Raw genomic sequence first — 20,475 nt, forward strand, 5'->3', positions numbered from 1 at the left:
AAGGAGATCAGAAAGGGGAGATGATGGGGAGGTAAGCTGGTGTTAAGATGCTCATTGAAGCTGACCTGGTTTTGGATGATACCACCAAAACGTAGCAGGCAAATGAGAAACAGGAAAGGGCCACGTAGAGATCCTTGAAGGATACTAGAGGAAGCGGTGTGACAGGAGAAGCTAGTGAAGGTAATTTTCCAGCTACAACTAAACAGAGTTCAAAACAGAACCAGGTGAGTGTAGGCCCAGGCAGCTGGATAATGATGGAGGGGAGTTGGAAAAGGATATAATGCAGCAAAGGCTACAAACAGGACATGATGATTAAGGAGGGCAGGTTTCTCTTTGTCACTGTCACATCGAATGTCATTTGCGACTCTGTCACAAGACCATTTTGCAATGGTGGCAGGCAAAGAAAGCTGATTGGAGGGACTCAAACAAGGAGTCCCAGGAAAGCTTATGGTATGTTTTTACAAAGGATTGAAGGATTACAATGAAGATGACAGAACATACAGATACAGGGCTTTTTGTGACCAACTTGAAATTATTTATAGTTTTTCCTCTTCCTATTCCTAAGGAAAGTTGCCCTTGGGTTAAGTGCAATAAAGGTTTGTTGGGACTGATTTCTGGAGTGAGGCCATTGTTCAGACTAGGCCTACATTCCTGAGAAATGCCCTCTCTAAAACAAAATTCTTAAGGGGTTAGAACTGGGAGGTTGGACAGTTCATAACTGGGATCACAGTCTCAGAACACGGCGGTAATTATGTAATTGTGAATTTTTGAAATTGTCCATCTACGCCAGAGAGATCTGGGTGCTCAGCCAATGAGTGTAGACTTTCTAGTCAACCTGTTCAGAGATGTTATTACACATCTCTGGAGCAGATGGGACTTGAACATGGGCTTCCTGGCTCAGAGATAGGTACACTACCACTTCTATACAAGAACCAGTTAATTGTTTTTTGAAAGGGAAACAAAGAATGTGGGGGTAGTGTAGAAGGCTGGAGTTAATGTAAAGACCAGCCACAATCTTAATGAATTGATGAGCCAGCTACAGCTCCTGTTTCCTATGCCCATATGTTACACATTAACCAAAAAATTTAGACATCAGTTGGCTCTGAGCTTCTAACGTAGTGCTGCATCCACCTGAAACGTATGGTGGTTCTTTGAACCATGCTAATACAGTGCTCCTCGCTCAAAGCCTGGAACAGATCTTGAACAGATTCCAGAACTAGGAGACAGATCCAACTTCAGGATATCCCAAATCAGCTTGGAGATCAGTGGCACTGTTTCTGTTCACTCTGGAAATTGGTAAATCTAACTCAGAGCTCACCTGGGCACATCTCCATTATCACTCTGCCTTGCCTTAACAGGGAACATATGTAACCCATTCCATGTAACCATTCCAGCAGTTTGTCCATTACTAGCAGTGGTTACCTGTGACACTGGAATTCTACCAATGCTTTCCAAAATTAAAATGCCCAATGACTAGTCTACAAACAGCCATTCATAAGTAAAATAGTTCAAAGGAAGGAGGTAGGAGTTGTAAGCAACTGTAATTCCCTTGAAATAAGATTTGAAAAGTTGAAAACCTGAGTTGAGCTGGAAAGGATCGATAGGTAAAAAGATTTCTTTACCTCATGTTCTTCTGTAGCAAAGAGCTGATGAAATTCTTTGCATTTTCAGAGATCTCAGCAAACGCTTCCTCATCAAACTCCCAAGAAACAGCAGTGACATTGGTCAGAGTCTCTGGGTCAGTGTCCCCTTGAAATGGAGACAATCCACTCAATCTGTAACAGTCCAGGAATTAGATTCAAAACTGGGACATCGCATAACACTGTACACCCAATGAAGTACTTGTGACATGCTAATGCTGTTTTAATGTAGGAAGCTGCAGCAGACTATCCTTATAAATATGTTTACCTCGTTGATTTTATCCTTATAAATACTCTGATTACAAAGGCAGATCAGGGGCTGATAATTCTGTAGTGACTTTTAAATGCCCTTGGACAATCTTCGAGACAATTTTTAAGAGGGTGGCATGGTGGCTCAGTTGAAAGTACTGCTACCTGACAGCGCCAGGGATCCTGGTTCGATTCCACTCTCGGGTGACTGTCTGTGTGGAGTTTGTACATTCTCCCAATGTCTGCATGGGTTTCCACCGGGTGCTCCAGTTTCCTCCCACAGTCCAAAGTTTAGGTGGATTGAGCATACTAAGTTGCCCATAGTGTCCATAGGGGTATGCAGGCTAGGTGGGTTAGCCATGAGAAATGCAGGGTTACAGGATAGGGTAGGGAGGTGGATCTGGATGGGTTTCTCTTCTTAGGGTCAGTGTGGACTTGATGGGTCGAATGCCTGCTTCCTATGGGGATTCTATGAGGTCAGGAATACAATGGTATATGCTTTACTTGCCCAAAAAGTGTTTAACTCAAGAAGTACTCGAGAAGCTTACTGAAGAAGAAAATCAGGAGGGCGAGAAGGGGGCACGTGATAGCCTTGGCTGAGAAAGTTAGGATGAATCCAAAGAGAGTCTTTAAGTATACTAAAGGAAAAGAATAATAAGAGAGAATATGACCCTTCAATGACCAAGGTGGACATGTAAGTGTAGAACCGCAGCAGATGGGCAAGAATCTCAATAAATATTTCTCCTCTACGTTTACCATGGAGAAAGACATGAAGACTTGGGAACTTGGGGAAGTTAGTGGTGATTTCTTGGGGACAGTCCTCATCACAGAGGTGGTGTTGGATGTGTTAGATTGTATGAAGCTGGATATCTCCTGGTCCTGACCAGGTATATCTAAAGAACACTGCAAGGGGCTAGAGAAGAAATTGCTGGGGCCCTGGCGGATATTTTTGCATCACCGTTAGCCACGGGTGAGGTTCCTGGAAGACTGGAGAGTAGCGGGTGTTGTGCCATTATTCAAGAAGGGCTGCAAAGAAAAACCTGGGAACTACAGACCAGTAAGTTTAACATCTGTGGTGTTACTTGAGAAGATTTTGAGGGATAAGAAATACATGCATTTGCAAAGACAGGATTTGATTAGAAATAGTCAGTTTGGCTTTGTGCATGGGAGATCCTGCCTCACTTTGATGAAGTGACCAGGAAGGTTGACAAGGGAAGGGCAATGGACACAGTCAATAAGGATTTCAGTAAGGCCTTTGATAAGGCTCCACATGGTAGGCTGCTCTGGAAGGTTAGATCACATGGAATCCACGGGGAGCTGGCAAGTTGGGTACACAATTGGCTTATTGGTAGAAAGCAGTGGATAATAGTGGAAATTTGCTTGTCGGACTTGAGGCCTGTGATTAGTAGAGTGTCGCAGGGGTTCGGCCCATTGCTGTTTGTTATCTATATCAATAATTTAGTTGAATATATACAAGGCATGTTTAGTAAGTTTGCAAATGACACGACAATAGGACGTATCACGGACAGTGAGGAAAGTTCTCAGAAATTGCAGCAGGATCTTATCAGCTGGGGAAATAGGCTGAGAAATGACTAATGGAGTTTAATATAGATAAGTATGAGGTCTTGCATTTTGGAAAGTCAAAACTGGGTAAAAGTTTATTGGTGAATGGAAGGGCCTTAAAAGGAGGATAGTGGATCAGAAGGATCTTGGAGTTCAGGTGCACGGTTCTCTGAAAGTGGAGTCCCAGGTAGACAGGGCAGAGAAGAAGGCTTTTGGCACACTGGCCTTCACAGGCAGGGCATTGAGTATAGAAATTGGGAAGATATGTTGCAGTTGTACGGGGCATTGGTGAGGTCACACTTGGAGTGTTCAGTTTGGTCACCTTGCAATAGGAATGTTACAAATAATAGGGAGAGGTTGGATAAGCTGGGACTTTTTTCTTTAGAGCATAGGATACTGAGGGGGGGACCTTCTAGAAGTATATAAGATCATGAGGGACACAGATAGGATGAATGCACACAATCTTTTTACCAGGGTTGGGGAATCGAGGTCTAGAGGGCATCAGTTCAAGGTTAGGAGCAACCTGAGGGGCAACTTTTACACAGAGGGGGGTAAGCTTACGGAAAGAGCTGTCAGTGGAAGTGGTTGAGGCTGATACATTAACAACATTTAAAAAGGTATTTGGACAAATAAATGGATAGGAAAGGTTTAGAAGGATATGGGCCAAGTGCAGGGAAATGGAGTTCGCTTGGATGGACATTTTGGTCGGCATGGACCAGTTTGGGCCAGACTGCCTGTATCTGTGCTGTAGGACTCTAAGCTCATTAACATCCAGAACAAAGCAAAGCAGTCTGCTGATCAATGTCCCCTTCATTACCTTAATAAACTTCTCCTCTTTACTCAGGAGTGCCTCATTCCTGATGAAGAGGTTTATGCCCGAAATGTTGACTCGCCTGCTCTTCAGATACTGCCTGACTGGCAGTGCTTTTCCAGCGCCACACCCTCGACTTCTCCCCTTTACTACAAGCTCTCAGTGGCTGCCAGGTGTACTATCAACAAGGTGCCCAGCACCATGCCAAGACTTTTTCCATCAGCACTTCCCAATGCAAGACCTCCATCATCTGGAGAAATAAAAGGGCAGATGGCCACATGGAGACACCACCACCTGCACATTTCCCACCCCCCCCCCCACCAAACCAGAATGTCACCTGCAACTGCCAATTGGGTCACAAGATTCTGGGTTCAAAGCTTACTCATGGGCTACAGCATAAAATGAAAGTTGATACTTCAGTGCAGCGCTGACTCAATGAAGTCACAAAAAGCTAATTTTCTGGTCATTATCACATTGCTGTTTACGGGAATTTTCTTTCTGCATTCGGCTGCCATGTTTCTTAAATGCCAATGACAACTCCACCAGAACAAGTAATTAGATGGCTATAAAGCACTTTGAGCCATTGGTTGGTGAAGAAAAGCACCATCTAAATGCATCTTCAGTTGGGTCCAACATGGAAATACATCGTGATTCCTACAGCGTTACTAGATTAACTTACTAGATCAACATTAAACGATATTACTGGAGCACCTTCACTGCACAGACTGCAGTGGCTAAAGAAAGAAGCTCATTTTCTCAACAGCAATCTGGAATGAGGAGTTAATGCTGGCCTTGTCCATGATGTCCACATTCCATGAAGGAAGAACTTAAAAAGTCTAAATTGTACCCAAAGTGCCACAAATAGCAATGCTGTCATTTTTTATTATTCACTTGGGATGTGGGCATCATTGGTTGGCCAACAGTTTTTGCCAATCCCTAGCTGCCCTTGAACTGCTTGCTGGGCCATTTCAAAGGCAGTTAAGAGTCAACCACATTGTAGTGAGTCTGGAGTCAGACCAGGTGACATTGGGTATTAATGAACCCAAATGGGGTTTTCCGATAATCAGTAATGGTTTCACAGTCATCAGTAGATTCTTAATTCCAGATTTTTTAAAAAAATTGATGTCAAATTCTACCTTTTGGGATATGATTCGAAACCAGGTTCCCAGAACATTGGCTGAGTTTCTGGATTAATAATCTAATGATAGTATCATTACCATCACCTCCCCTTTGGTTTGAGCTATGTTGAAGGTGAATAAATAAGGCCAAGTCATTGTGACGATCACTCTTGAAGAATGAGGGTTGATACAATTGAAACACAAAGATTTGAGGATACTTCACAAGGTAAATGGTGAGAAAATGTTTCCATTATTTTTGGGGGAGGGATGGGCTGCTTTCAAACTAGGGGCCATAGTTACAGAAAAATTGGACCATCATTTAAAATGGAGATGCCAGGGAATTCCGTTTCCCAGAGGGCAGTGAATGCCTGGAATTCTGTACACTAGAGAGCTGCGGAGGCTAGATCAATGAAACAATTTAGAGAGAAGGTAGATAGATTATTGAAATATCAGGGAGTTGATGGCTATGCACAAAAGAGGAGTGAGGTCTGGGACAGATCAGCCACGATCATATGGAATGATGAGGTAGGCTAGAGGGACTGAATGGCCTGATCCTGCTCCAAATTCTCACGTTCTTGCGCTCTTTTCTTGAAGCAGTGCCATTGGATCTTATGTAACCACCTTACAGCACAGATGATATGAAGCTTTAATAGTGCATTTGAAACATAACCTCCAACAGTGTAACATTTTGCTCAGCACTCCATCACTGCCAGTTTAGATCAATGTGCTTCAGTACCTGCTGTGAGATTTGGCCCTTCAGCAGTTTGAGCCCAGACACTGCTTCCCACTGGATCACATCCAACACCTGGGCTGGTCAGGACCAATGGCTCCACCAATTTTACAGCAGCTCAATGCCTCAACCCCAAACTCAAAGACGCGCTCCTTAATTTCCTAAATCGCCCAGCAACTCTGATCCCACTGAGATCTTTACTCATTCGACACCCACTTGCTTACACAATTCAAATCAATCATGTGAAATCCAAAGCTGTTTCATCTCCAATTCCAACATTCTTCCAAATAAACCTATTGGACTGTAGCCTGGTGTTGTGTGATTTTTAAACTTTGTCCACTCCAGTCCAACACCAGCTCCACCACAACATTCTTCACAACATGACTGAAAACTCAAATTGTGTTTAAATGTACAGGAGAGAGACAAAAATCTCAAGAAACCAAGACTGCAATAAAGGCAGCAACGAACAAACTGCAATACTTTGCTTTGAATTGGATTTAATTGTCATTTCCCGATGATCGGATTCACTCACAGGATGTAGCAGATAACTCCAATGCTCCAGGTATCTGTAGTGAACCCTATTGGGTCATAATTGATCACTTCTGGTGCAACAAACTCTGGTGTTCCAAACATTACTTTCGTTGATCCATTACAATCTGCAGAGAAACAGACAGACAGTGAGGGAAGGCAAGAGCAAAGGACCTAGCAGTACCACACAGTACCAGCATGTGGCGCCCCTGGATGTGTGCTCAATACACAGAGTGGGAACAGACTGATCTGAATGCAACTCAACTGGTTAACAGATCGGGTAGTAATTACAGTTAGGGGTGAGACTTTTGGCTGTTAATATTAACAAAATCCAGAGCAAAAGATCAGGAAACTTTGAACTCAAGTGAGATACATACTGTATCCCAATGGTGTGTATACAAACCTCATTGTTCAGGCCTTCGATCCAATCCAGGCACAGTTGCCCAGATGAGTTCATCGAATAGGAGGCCATTCACCTGGTTTTAAAATGGACTCTGTGGTTTTCCAACAGTTTGTCACCTGACCAGGCCCTATTTTGAACAGTCTGCCCATTTTATTTGGAAATGCTCAGCCTTTAAAATAAACAAGACAGGCCTGCCTGAGCAAGTCCAGGTCAGGCCCAGCCTAATGGCTTGGCAAAGATCAGAAACTGCTGATCTGGGTGTGCTTCATTATGAAATCCTCATGCTGTTTTACTTGTGCCATAACTAACATGGGCATACAGCATCATACATACATAGGACTCCAGTAACTGCTGGAGAGTTACTCCAGTAACACAGCAGCAGCAGCCTGATCAAAAAACACTTCCACATACTCCTGTGCCTTATTCCTATTCTCAATACTGCTGGATACTGCAATGGATTTGGCTATTAAGCAGTCTCAACGCTTCTCAATGCACAGTTACCAATCAACAGAATCTCTCAAATTCTTTTCTTAAAAACCTGCTTTACCACCTTCATCATCAACTAGGAATGTACAAACTCACCCAGTTTAGCTCACTCCAGGATATGTTATGCAAGGAATGCTTACTTATTTGAGCAAAAGGTTCAATGATAATTTTTGTTATTCAATGAAGAATGCACAAATGCCGATGCGAATGGGGAATGGCAGGGGAGTCTGGTGAATCCAGTGGCCTCATTAACATCAAAATGGTACAGAGTTATGTAGTGAGATGATGGGAACTGTTAATGCTAATCTCTCCAGATTACTCTTGGTAAATCAAGACAGGTCTCAATTAGCCTGCTCATTTGTAGTCGTGCTGGAAATGGAACTGGTCAGACAGGCTTTATGTCAGCAATTTATTTTTTGCACAATGTTCTGACAGGATCAGGGTCAGGTGTTCAATCCCTTACTCCTGATCTCTCAAATCATTGAGATCCCAGCTGCTGATATAACTGGGCAAATTAGATCCCAAACTAAAATGTGACACAATAGATCATTTTTAAAAGTTCACTGAAAGACATACACACAATGCTGTAGATTTTATTTTGAATAAAACAGAAGTTTAATACCAAAAAAGCTAAAATAGATAAATTTACAAAACTTGAAACATTTCAAAAAACAGGAAAAATAAATCCAAAAATGGCAGCATCATTCAGAGAGTTCAGAGATTTACCATAACTGTTTATTTCAATTCCTGCTCTTCCTAGGCTTGGTAGCCTCTTCCTTGACTAATCACACAACTGAGCTTAGATTTTCTCAACTCTGAATAACCTCTTCAGTATTCTAACTAAGCAGTTCTGGTCTAGAACTTCCAAACTAAAATTCTTACACTGAGGCAACCTATTTCACATCAATTCTAAATTCCCTCTTTTCTTCAGGAGAAGCTATTTTCAACATCTTCACTTCCACCAAGAATTCTGGGAACTGAAAAAAAATACAGCAAAAGCTTTCCAAGTTACGGATTCTCCATCCCTCTTAAGCAAAAAAAAATCCAGATCCTTCTAAATAGGTAGCAAGCTAGTGCTCCTCAGTTCTTACTCTGTCTACTTGTAAATCTCTCCTGATGCAAGCAAATCCTCATTATCACCCAGGGACCCTCTTCTCTCATACTGGTTTAAAAATAATCATGGCTCCAGAAATACTCTAACTACCTGACGAAGGAGCAGTGCTCTAAAAGCTTGTACTTCCAAATAAACCTGTTGGACTATAACCTGGTGTTGAGAGAGTTTTAATTTTGGCCACCCCAGTCCAACACTGGCACCTCCATATCCAAAGATATCAATAAACTAAGAAAACTTCTAGCACAGACTAAACTCACATACCACTAGCTCAAAATCCAAGCTTTAAAATATGTTAAAACATATGTAAATCACACTCCTTATATTAGATAATCCAATATCCCTTAATACTTCACCTAATATTAATCTAAAATCCACAATTCTTTTGGGAGAGGCCATTGTAGATCACTATATTTTCAGTAGTAAAGTGCTTCTTGATTTCATTCCTGAAGGATCAATCCCTGTGGAGGTAATACTTTCCCTGTATTTACTTTAAAAAATACTTTTAAAAGCTTAAACTGCTTGATCAGATCACATCTCAATCCCTCCTATTCAGGAAAATACAAGCCAAGGTAATAACAATTATTGCTTCACACTCAAACGCATTGTGCCATTTCCAGTAACTTGCAGCACACAACACTGTGGTGAAACAGGCAAGAGGTATTGAATCTTGAAGAACCTGTTATGCAAAACAAGGAGGAGAGTATTGAATCAGCATAGATCTGATGGCAAAAGTCAGGCGTAGTGTTAAGTTTCAATTAGTTCGCTTCTCTACAACCACAAGTTGGAAGCCATTAGGCTTGTGTGTCTTCAGGCATGACTGGATGGTAAACTATGAGGCTGTTTTATGTGGCTGAAGATGAAAAATGGGTCAGAGATATCAATGCTGACAGTGCATTCTCCCAACATATGCCAACATTGACTAGGTGATGGAACATGTTAGCTTACAACAGAATTTGCACCTTGTCCCTCCATATGGGCAAAATGAATACCCAACAGTGAGCCATGAAATGCCTTCACTTCATTAATTGGAGCATGGTTTGAATCATTCCTGACCTGATCGTTCACTGAGCTGGTAATCAAGATGATCACAAGCATCCTGATCCACTCCAGTAGATCTGGTTTAAAAAAAACGTTTGATAAAAGCCCAATGAAGAACAGACTCCAATCATCGTGAATGTGTGTTCGCTCTGACACAGATTCTGAAACCAGTTGCACTTCAGTAGCTAAGGGAAATCATGCTACAACTTGTGATGTTATAGGAAATTGGGGGCCTTTTTTAAAATCTGAGTTCTTTTGGTATTCCAATGTGTAGTGTGACACCTCATGAATGTGTTACAGTAGTAAAATAGCCTTGTACAAACGATTTATCGAATAGAACATTACACTATTACGAATGTGGTGTTGGGGATAAGAAAGCTTTGATCTCATAAGGAATGAAAACTAACTTTCAACAGGAGGCAGGCGAGGGGGACATTGGTCATCCAGCATCAAGAGTAGCACTCCATGGTCACTGGCCAAAAGAATTCAGACACGTGGTTGACACAAAATCAGTTACCAGCCCCTAGATATAGGAGATAATCAACCAGCGTTCAGGGACAGAGGGGGGTCCTCATCGGGCAGCTGTCTTCTCCTGATAGAAGATGGACTAGAAGAAGTGAGTGAAGACACAGGGCAGAGTTCCCTAACAACTTGACTGGAGAACAGGATGCAACTTTCACACCTTTAATGAGACTGACACTTTCCGTACCAACTGCCCTCTGTCAGTGAACCATCTCCAACTGTCACAGTCATATATTTGTTGTTGAATTCACTAATATATCATACCTAAAGTGTTCCTTCTTAGCACACTCAATAAACCATCAGCAAAATGCTACAAATTGTCAATTGCACATATTGGGTAAGTGTGATAATACCACCACCACCACCCCCCCATCCCCGAAAAACAAGATCAACCAAGCAGAAACAGGAATTGAACAGTCTTCTCTGGCTGTTGCGCAAGATTGAATGCACTGCATTCCCAGTGATTTAGCAAACAAACTCAATCCTGTTGTTAAACGTGACTCTAAATTCACCGCTATAATATCTCTGGAGAATATAAATTGAGAAATTACAGAATCATAAATGATTGCCTTAGAGCCAGAAAGCCACCATAGTAATCACTGGGGAGCAGCCAATGAACCGCTGTATATGTGGTAAGCCAGAGTTAGAGAATTAAGACTGTGACATTGTAGTCCCAGTTCTCGGCCCACACCATTTACGTGTGCAACCCATTCTTATTCCTCAAGATTAAAGAACTTTAGAGGAAGAGGTCAGCACGAAATGGTTGAATAAAAAAAGTGTTGCTTCACTCACCAAGTTTTCGTGCTAATCCGAAGTCAATTATTTTAATAAGTGTACCATTCTTGTCAACGCACACAATATTCTCTGGCTTCAGGTCCAGGTGTACAATGCTCTGTTGGTGCATGAACTGCAAACCAGCCAGGATTTGGCGAACATACACAACACAGGTTGGCTCTGTTAGCTCAAAATCTTCATCCACAATACGCTCAAAGAGCTCACCTCCAGAAATACTGTACAAGATAATAGTCGTATCAGAAAGAGCAATAACTAAGTCGTAAGATGTGCACACAAAAATACTAAATACAATAAGTCTCCGACTTCAAGTCTAAGTTGTCCAACTGCTTTTGCACGAATTAACTTTGCTCTCAAAATTGTTGCTAGAAAATCCATTTGAACTTATAGTCAGGATCGAACCTGGACATCATGGCGTGGGCACACCTTACTTCATCTATATCTATCTTGGCTCAGTGGTAGCAGTTAACTCAGAATTCAAACTTCATCTTTTAAATCCCACTCCAAGACTTAGGCTGACAGAGTTTTTAAGAAATCCTGACATGTTTGGATTTTACATTAAAACTCTCTCGACTGTTAGGAGTCTAATGTATTTTCAAGAAAACCTTCCAAGCACTTTTTAAAAAGAAAATCACATTACAATGCTGTGACTTTGTCCTTGCAACGGGATGCAACAACACAGCAGGAATTAACAACACTTCCAATCAAATTGGATAGTTATGCACAGAGCAATAATCACTCCCTCAGAGGTTCCATTAGTGATACAATAAAAACAGGAAGCATTTTTTTGTTCCTACTGTAGGGTAGCAGAAATGTAATTGCACAAAAAAAACTACTGATGTTCAGTCAATTCAAAATTTCAAGACTGATTCTGCTAGCTTTTTTTTTTATTGAGAAAGAGGATTGAGGCATATGGGATCAAACGGAGTGAAGGGACAAGTGAGACATGATCATGTTGAATGGTGGAGCAGGTTTGAGGAATGAATGGATTTACTGCTGCTCATACGAGCCAGAGCTGCTGCTATTAGAGTCACTCGGAAAGCAACTGATTTGTAATCCAGTACAAAATCTGGCCACCTCCAAAGATGTTTCTATTTGAACAAGGTTTACTGCAGCTATATTCATTCTTTTGCTATGGTTGTGAGCCTCCCCGTAGACTTGCACGAGACTATACTTACTATTCCATTACCATGACAATCTCAGTCCGACTCTCAAATGCATCCAGGCACTGAACCAGTTTTGGGTGGTGCAGACAATTCATAATCTCAATCTCATTGCGTGCACTCTTCTTATCTTTCATCGTACGAGCTTTGTAAAACTTGCCTGCTCGAGTCTTTCCTGTAGATTTTTGCAGCAGTTTGTAAACTTTTCCAAACGTCCCTCTGAAATATGATCGAGAATAGCTTGGTTAGAGACTGGTTGAAAGGAACTAGTAATAACAAATCAATCTGATCTCAAAACCAATATTGTGCAGTTACAGACATGATTCTAGTAGAAATTGATGATGATTTGAGGTGGCTTAGATTTACCTATTCAAATATCACCCAGTCATCAATGCTCCTTGACAGCTGGCAACCTTTCCCATGATGGATTCCACTGGACGCCCATGCTGCTTGCCCAAATTGGATACTTGCCCAAATTGGATACTTGCCCAAATACCATGGCTCGGAGATCTTCCCAACCTTTGTCAAAAGATTTTTCATCCTCCACACCATCCACTTGCTGGTTTTTTTTATTAGGAATTGGATTGGTCCAACTCAGTGACACAGACTTCCCAGATGGAAAAGGCAGCCCAAATAATAGCTCTTGATGAACAGCAAATGACTAACTCCTGCAAAGATAACTAGGTGACCCTCTCTTTGGGGAGATGACAATTTACACTCTGCTAATTAACTCTGTTAGACATTGTCTGCTGTGGCTCAGCAGCCCCACATGGTTTGACAGACCCTGACACATTTTCTGCAGAGAGAGACAGTGGGCACCATTTGATGACTTTGAGTTTCTCTCGGCTCTCTTTACCACTCATTGAGTTGTGTTGTTTCTGCTCTCCTCCAATGCCCTCCCAGTCAGACTCCAAAAGTTTAACATTGTGAGTCCAGTATATTAACTTCCTTTCTCTCCACAGATGACACCCAATCTGCTGAATTTCTCAAGCATTCTTTGTGTCTCTTTCAGATTTCTAGCATCCAAAGTATTTTGCATTTAACCTTCAAAGCTTCTTGGCTAATGTCTCCCAGTTGTCAGCGCCATTGTCTTAATATTTGCTTGTAGGTGCCCTTGTAGTGGATGCATGGACACCAAGAAGGTCAGGTCACCATAATGATGGTCTTTGTGTCACCCATCAACAAGCATGAACAAGACAGCACAGGCACGATTAGATTACTTAGTGTGGAAACAGGCCCTTCGGCCCAACAAGTCCACACCGACCCTCCGAAGAGCAACCCACCCAGACCCATTCCCCTAACACTATGGGCAATTTAGTATGACCAATTCACCTGATCCGCACATCTTTGGACTGTGGGAGGAAACCGGAGCACCCGGAGGAAACCCATGCTGACACAGGGAGAATGTGTAAACTCCACACAGACAGTCACCCCAGGCAGGATTTGAACCCAGGTCTCTGGCGCTGTGAGGTAGCAGTGCTAACCACTGAGCCATCGTGCCTCAACAATGAATATACATTAAAATTGCAATACAATGCAATTCAATACAGCACAGGAACAGGCCCTTTGGCCCACCAAGTCTGTGCTAATTATTAATTGTTATTTAGGCCCACTACTTATTGTCCACACGCAGATTCTATCTCTCTCTGTTCATCTCTCATTCATGTATCTATCAAGATACACTTTAAATGTTGGTAGCATGTCTGTTTCCACCACCTCCACCTGCCAGTCCACTCCATGCACCTACCACCCTCTGGGTGAAAAATCTTCCCTGCACTTCTCCCTTAAATATTCCCCCTCTCACCTTGAACTTATGCTCTCTTGTAATTGACATTTGCACTCTTGGGGGAAAAAAAGCCTACACTTGCCGGAGGGATGAGCATACTCCAAGACCTCGGAGTTGTCACCTTGCCTTGACGAGAAATGCTGAGGGTATGTCAACACAACAGAAGATGAAAACAGTTCAGCCTCTTAACTTTGCTTATATATTTTGTCCAGGTCTCACTTCTATAGAGGAGGGTGCTGAGGAAGGAAGCTTGGTACATGGCTTGGAAAGGGTGGACGCTAGGAAATTGTTTCCGTTAGGTGAGGAGACTAGGACCCGTGGACACAGCCTTAGAATTAGAGGGGGTAAATTCAGAACAGAAATGCGGAGACATTTCTTCAGCCAGAGAGTGGTGGGCCTGTGGAATTCATTGCCGCGGAGTGCAGTGGAGGCCGGGATGCTAAATGTCTTCAAGGCAGAGATTGATAAATTCTTGATGTCACAAGGAATTAAGGGCTACGGGGAGAATGTGGGTAAGTGGAGTTGAAATGCCCATCAGCCATGATTGAATGGCGGAGTGGACTCGATGGGCCGAATGACCTTATTTCCACTCTTATGTCTTATGGTCTTATGGTATTGAGTCAGATTCAAAATCCTACTCAGTCTCAGCAGAATAACTGTGGTTTTTGCGATGTATGTGTGCTTTTAGCACCAAGTGACATGGAAAGCTGGTGAATGGAAAGGCTAGATATGAAAGGTTATCAGCAATCTCCAACACCTATGTTAATAAATGGCAATAATGGCAATGTCCTGGACCATGACGTTTGTTTATTTCTGATGTTGGTTTTTTTTCTGATGTTGATGATCAAATCAACTTGACAGACAGAGAAACAAATCAGTTTGCTGAAGGTGTTCTTTGATGGAAAGGGGAGTCCAGAACTAGAGGAGGTAGGTTGAGGGTAAGAGGGGAAAGATTTAAAAAGGGACCTAAGGGGCAATTTTTTCATGCCGAGGGTGGTGCATGTATGGAATGAGCTGCTAGAGGTGGTGATGGAGGCTGGTACAATGACAATATTTAAAAGGCATCTGGATGGGTATATGAACAGGAAGGGTGTAGAGGGATATGGGCCAAGTGCTGGAAAATGAGACTAGATTAATTTAGGAGATCTAGTCGGCATGGGTGAGTTGGACTGAAGGGTCGGTTTCCGTGCTGTATATCTCTATGACTATGTGGAATGTGAGAATACAACAAGTCTCTCAGGAGGATTTGGATCCTTTGCCTTGGATCTTAAAGCAACAGAGACCGAGCAGCTTTCCAGTACATTTGGAGGCATTTCCTGTGGATGACCCAAAGGCAATTTTCAAATTTGACACATAATTCTAAATGACATACATGAGAGTGCACTTTTCACACAAAGTGGCTACTATGTATTTTTACTTTCTGATTAGTGAGTGGAGACGGACAAATTTACTTCACTGGATTTCCTTGCAGAAAAATATAAAATGAGCAAATAAAAATATTTGCGAGTCCTATATCATGCAGCAACTTACTCCGTCTTCATACACGGTCTTGCTGGAGTCAGGAATGTTGCAAATTGGAGTCCGGCTCAGCTGATATTTCACAGCCGCACAAAGGAAGTGTTCACTCTGCCTGCCCTCTTCAGGCATATGTAAAAAAAACAATTCTGAAGAAAACCAGGGAATATCTCCTCTCTCTCCTAGTCAACGTTTATCCATTGTGTTACGTCTCATAGTCAGTGTGAAGCATATCATTAAGAGATATATTGATGACATCTTCTACCTTAATGACATTAAAATAAATTTGGCCAGTATCATTGTGTGGGAACTTGCTGCACATAAATTGGCTGTCATGTTTTTGCACTTCAACAATGTACTAAATTGGCTGTGATGCCCTTTGGGACATCCAGAAGCTGCAAAAAGGTGCAATATAAATGCAATTTATTTCTTTTTTCCAACAGACCACTCAAACCACCATATTGCCATAATTACTGTCATTCTTCAATCACTCCACCCCAAACAAACCCTGCCATCAACAAATGAGACATTGTAATGAGAGACAAGTTTTCTGAAACATTCAATAAAATAACATCATATCTTTAATATTGTATTCAACTTGGAAAAATCCTCTCTGCAGTTTGGAAATCTTGAATCCTGAGATAGTAGTTGTCCAGAAATCAAAGATTAAGAATCATTGATAAGTTACTGCACAGGAAAAGGTCATTTAGCTCATCATGTCTGTGCAGGCTTTTAAACCAACTCAACCATGGGGTGCTGCAGATAATTAGTAATGCATCAGTTCATCTACCGCAGTGACTTTGTAATATTGGAAAACACAGCCCGAGGTTACAAAGCCACTCAATTTCTTTCTCTGCACCATCTGTCTCTGTTGGCCTCTCCCTCCATCAGTCTATATCTCCAGGACACACACTCACATCATCCCTCTCTCTATCTTGCTTTCTCTCTCTCCCTCCCTCAGTCTATACCGCTATTACACTCTCTCTCTCATCATCTCTCTTTCCCTTGTTCTCTCCCACCATCAATCTGCACCACTATCACACTCTCTCTCGCTTCATCTCTCCCTCTATCTCTCTACCTGCCCTCCCCCCACGACTCCAGCTCCTCCTTTTGTGATGGTGAGGTGATTTGAGATTACCCAAGCATCTCCAAGGTAAACGCTAAAAAAAAAAGAACTGCAGTGGCTGGAAGATAAAATAAGATTCCCTACAGTGTGAACACAGGTCCTTCGGCCCCACACCGACCCTCCGAAGAGCAACCCACCCAGACCTATTCCCCTACATTTACCCCTGACTAATGCACCTAACACTACAGGCAATTTAGCATGGCCAATTCATCTAACCTGCATATCTTTGGACTGTGGGAGGAAACTGGAGCACCTGGAGGAAACCCACGCAGACACGGGGAGAATGTGCAAACTCCACACAGTCGCCCAAGTCTGGAATTGAACCTGGGACGGTGGTGCTGTGAGGCAACAGTGCTAACCACCGTGCCACCGTGCCACAAACCTGAAATAAAAACAGAAATTACTGGAGAAAGTCAGCAGGTGAGATCACATCTCGGTACAGTTAGCCTCTGAAAACCCTCATTGTGGCATTTAGGAAAACTGCAGTGAAATGTTAGCATCTTCCTCTACCAATATCAATCAAGGTGGAAATCATTTAAAAAAAGGTGCTTCAGTGAAAAACTTCCGTGAGGTATATTGTGTGGATATCTCAGTTTGAGACGCTGGAAGCAAGGTAAACACTTGGAAAATACAATATTTGGTTAAGTGATTTTTTTTTAAACTTAACGGCTTCATAATGTTTTATCACTGTTGTATGCTTCATATAAAAATATATATCTGCCCACGCTTTCAGGTTCACAGACAGACACTTATACACAAACATACATACACATCCACACACCCGCGCACCTATTCCAAGACCAAACTAGAACCTAGAACATTCTAATAGATGTAAATGGCTCAGTCCCAGGTATTCCAGGCAGGAAAAGGTACAATGTATAAAGAACTCGACTAAAACGTCACCAGCCACATTAAGAACAAAAAGCAAGATATTCATGGACTGGCAGTGTAGATACTTACACTCCAAGGCATTCCTGCTGTATGTAGAAATCAGTCAGCTTCTGAGATGCATTTATTGTCACATGAGACCCTAACTCCTCTTTTTCTTCTTCTTTCTCTTCAAAGAGAGACAAAAAAGGCTTTGAAATAATAGCAAGGTGACAACAACTTGTAACAACCTGTACTGTCCTACACGCAATGCTGGCTTGGGAAGAGGACCTTGTAGGAGCAATATGGTCATCAACCTTTACACATCCAAAGCTTCTCCTGCTGTTGCTCTCATTGGTTTACTTAGGGTATGGCTCAGAATTGTCTCATTCAATCTACGAAAGGATAAGCCGAATACTGTAACCCAGAATTTAATTTGTGTGCCCTCCAAGGCGATTTTCTTTTTGATTAGATTCTCTACAATATTCTTGGCTGACAATTACACAATGCTGTATTGAGATAGACTCAGACCTTGAGGCAGGTAGGGGAAGACAGAAGCCAAGAAGTCATTTTGCTTCATTCTGTAGCTGTATTGTCTTCAACAAATTGGAAGCTGTAACTAGATACTGAGCAGTATTTGCCAACATGTTTAAAAAAAGGACTGAAGATCATTCAAAGTTCTGTTTGTGAACCATTTCCCCAAGTCAGTTGTCGTTTACATCAATAATTTGGACGTTTCTTCTCAATACACTCGCAGCACTAATAGTGCTCGTGGGACTCCATCTGCCCATCAAAAGAAGAAGAGTGGGAATAACAGAGGGATGGAAAGCAGCCTTCCTGCATTTATTGACCAACACCAAGTATCTCAGATGTACCTGCTCCTAGCTGTTATAGAGGATGAGGGCATACGGAGACTGGGATAACAGGGCTACTAACAAAAACACAATGTGCAAATGTCTGACCATTTGCAATGGCTTCATTGAGGAAGCACATTCCTAGTTTTCTGGATGTAGCAATTCCCAGTCAGCTCCATTACTGGTACATGTTAGATTCATGAATATCTAGTCAAATGGGTGACACAGTACAATAACCAAAATTCAATCTTGATGCATCCCTCAGTCACTGAGTATAAAACAAATAGGGAGGATTGGTGATGCTATGGTAGCATCCCTTGCTCGGAGACTGAAACTCTGGGCTTCTGCCCCACTCCACGACTTTTTTTAAAATCATAGAATCTCTAAAGAGTGGAAGCAGGCCATTCGGCCACCATTGACCCACCGAAGAGCATCCCACCCAGACCCAACCCCCTCCCTATCCCCGAAACCCTGCATTTCCCATGGCCAATCCACCTAACTTGCACATATTTGGGCTGTGGGCAGAAACCCACACAGACACGGGGAGAATGTGAAACCTCCACAGAGACAGTGTGGCTGGAACCGAACCGGTGTCCTTGGCACTGAGAGACAGCAGTGCTAACCACGGAGGCACATACCACCAAACTTCACCATCTGCCATACCAGAATTTGAACCCACGTAGCCAGAGCATTACTTTATTCGTTGAATTAACAGTCCAACAATGATGTTACTGAGCCATCAACTCCCCCTTGGTGGCCCCAAGATGTGTTCATTACCTGGCCAAACAAACTGATCACCCATCAGCAAATCGTTCCAGTAAACTCATAACAGGAAGCATGATCAGGAGGATTTCCTGGCCAGCCAGTACAGTGTGCTAAATGCAGTATGATGGCTTCCCTGAGTTAAAAGATTTCCACATCTTGGATTCTGGTCATGAATAAAAGTTATGCATATTGGATGGGCATTGGATGGTTATTTGGATAATAATGGTGTCCAGCGGTATGGGGCAAAGGTAGGAGACTAGCACTTGATAATCGAGCTGCTGCAGGCACAATGGGCTGAATGGCCTGCTTCTACACTGTCATAGTGTGTGAACTCATTTGAGTAAAGGAGTTGGGGTGTTATATTGAGCTTGTACAGGATGTTGGTGAGGCCTCTCCTGGAGTACTGTGTGGATTTCTGGTCACCATGTTGTAAGACGGATATTATTAAACTGAAGAGGATTCAGAAGAGATTTACCAAGCTGTGGTCAGGAATAGAGGGTTTGAGTTACAAGGAGGGTTGGATAGGCTGGGACATTTTCACTAGGGCACAGGAGGTTGAGACATGATCTTACAGGGGCTTATAAAATGACGAATGCTTTAGATAAGGTGAATGGCAGGTGTCTTTTCCCTCGGATGGAGGATTTCAAGACTAGGGGGCATACTTTTAAGGTAAGAGGAAAAAGATTTAAAAGAGACATGAGGGACAGTTTTTTTAATACAGAGTGGCTCGTGTTTGGAATGAACTTCCACAGGAAGTGGTGGACGCAGGTACAATTGCAACATTTAAAAGACATTTGGATAAGTTCATGAATAATAAATGTTTGGAGGAATATGGGCCAAGTGCAAGCAGGTGGGACTAGCTTTGTTTGGGATTATGGTCGGCATGGACTTATAGGACAAAGGATCGGTTTCCGTGAGGGATGACTCTATGTAATTTCCACACCTCAATTCTGTTCCGATTCTCACCTATTTGGAAAGTGCTCAAGAGTTAAATTAAGAGTTAAATTTTGATTTAAATACATATTTAATTAAATATTTTAACAATTCAGTCCAGTCAGTGAAACAAATATCTTTGGACTTAAATTCTTACCTTCGACGTCAGTTAGCTTGACAGGATTAGATTCCTCCCCTACTTCACTGATGCCACAAGAGTTCACTGCGTATATACGGAAACGGTACTCTCTGCCTGGCTTCAGACTGTTCACTTGATAGGAGGTGCTACTACACAAGTCAGTCAACCTTCTCCACTCCGACTCTCCAGCCTCCTTCACCTCAATGATATAGAACTTGATAGCACTCCCACCATCATAACATGGACCAGACCAGGATAGCGTGAGAGAGCTCCTACACATCTCTGAAACGCATGGTCTTCCAGACGGAGGCTCTGGTCTGTCTGAGGAAAGCG

The 20,475-nt window shown here is 42.4% G+C and overlaps 1 protein-coding gene across 2 annotated transcripts in view; it reads right to left on the minus strand.

Annotated features, from left to right (window-relative positions):
* LOC122540007 (myosin light chain kinase, smooth muscle-like) overlaps positions 1-20,475 on the minus strand; it is a 91,305-nt gene that overhangs the window by 22,308 nt on the left and 48,522 nt on the right. For both annotated transcript variants that reach the window (XM_043675292.2, XM_043675291.2), the window contains exons 8-13: positions 20,161-20,463; positions 17,545-17,641; positions 12,173-12,376; positions 10,995-11,212; positions 6,644-6,767; positions 1,623-1,775 (exon numbers count right to left, since the gene is read on the minus strand). In XM_043675292.2, coding sequence (XP_043531227.2) covers positions 1,623-1,775; positions 6,644-6,767; positions 10,995-11,212; positions 12,173-12,376; positions 17,545-17,641; positions 20,161-20,463 — 1,099 coding nt within the window. The remainder of the gene's footprint in view (positions 1-1,622; positions 1,776-6,643; positions 6,768-10,994; positions 11,213-12,172; positions 12,377-17,544; positions 17,642-20,160; positions 20,464-20,475) is intronic.

The sequence above is a fragment of the Chiloscyllium plagiosum genome, unplaced genomic scaffold (assembly GCF_037043375.1).
Source record: "Chiloscyllium plagiosum isolate Xiang-an unplaced genomic scaffold, Cpla_swu_hap1 HiC_scaffold_32, whole genome shotgun sequence".
Classification (NCBI taxonomy): Eukaryota; Metazoa; Chordata; class Chondrichthyes; order Orectolobiformes; family Hemiscylliidae; genus Chiloscyllium; species Chiloscyllium plagiosum.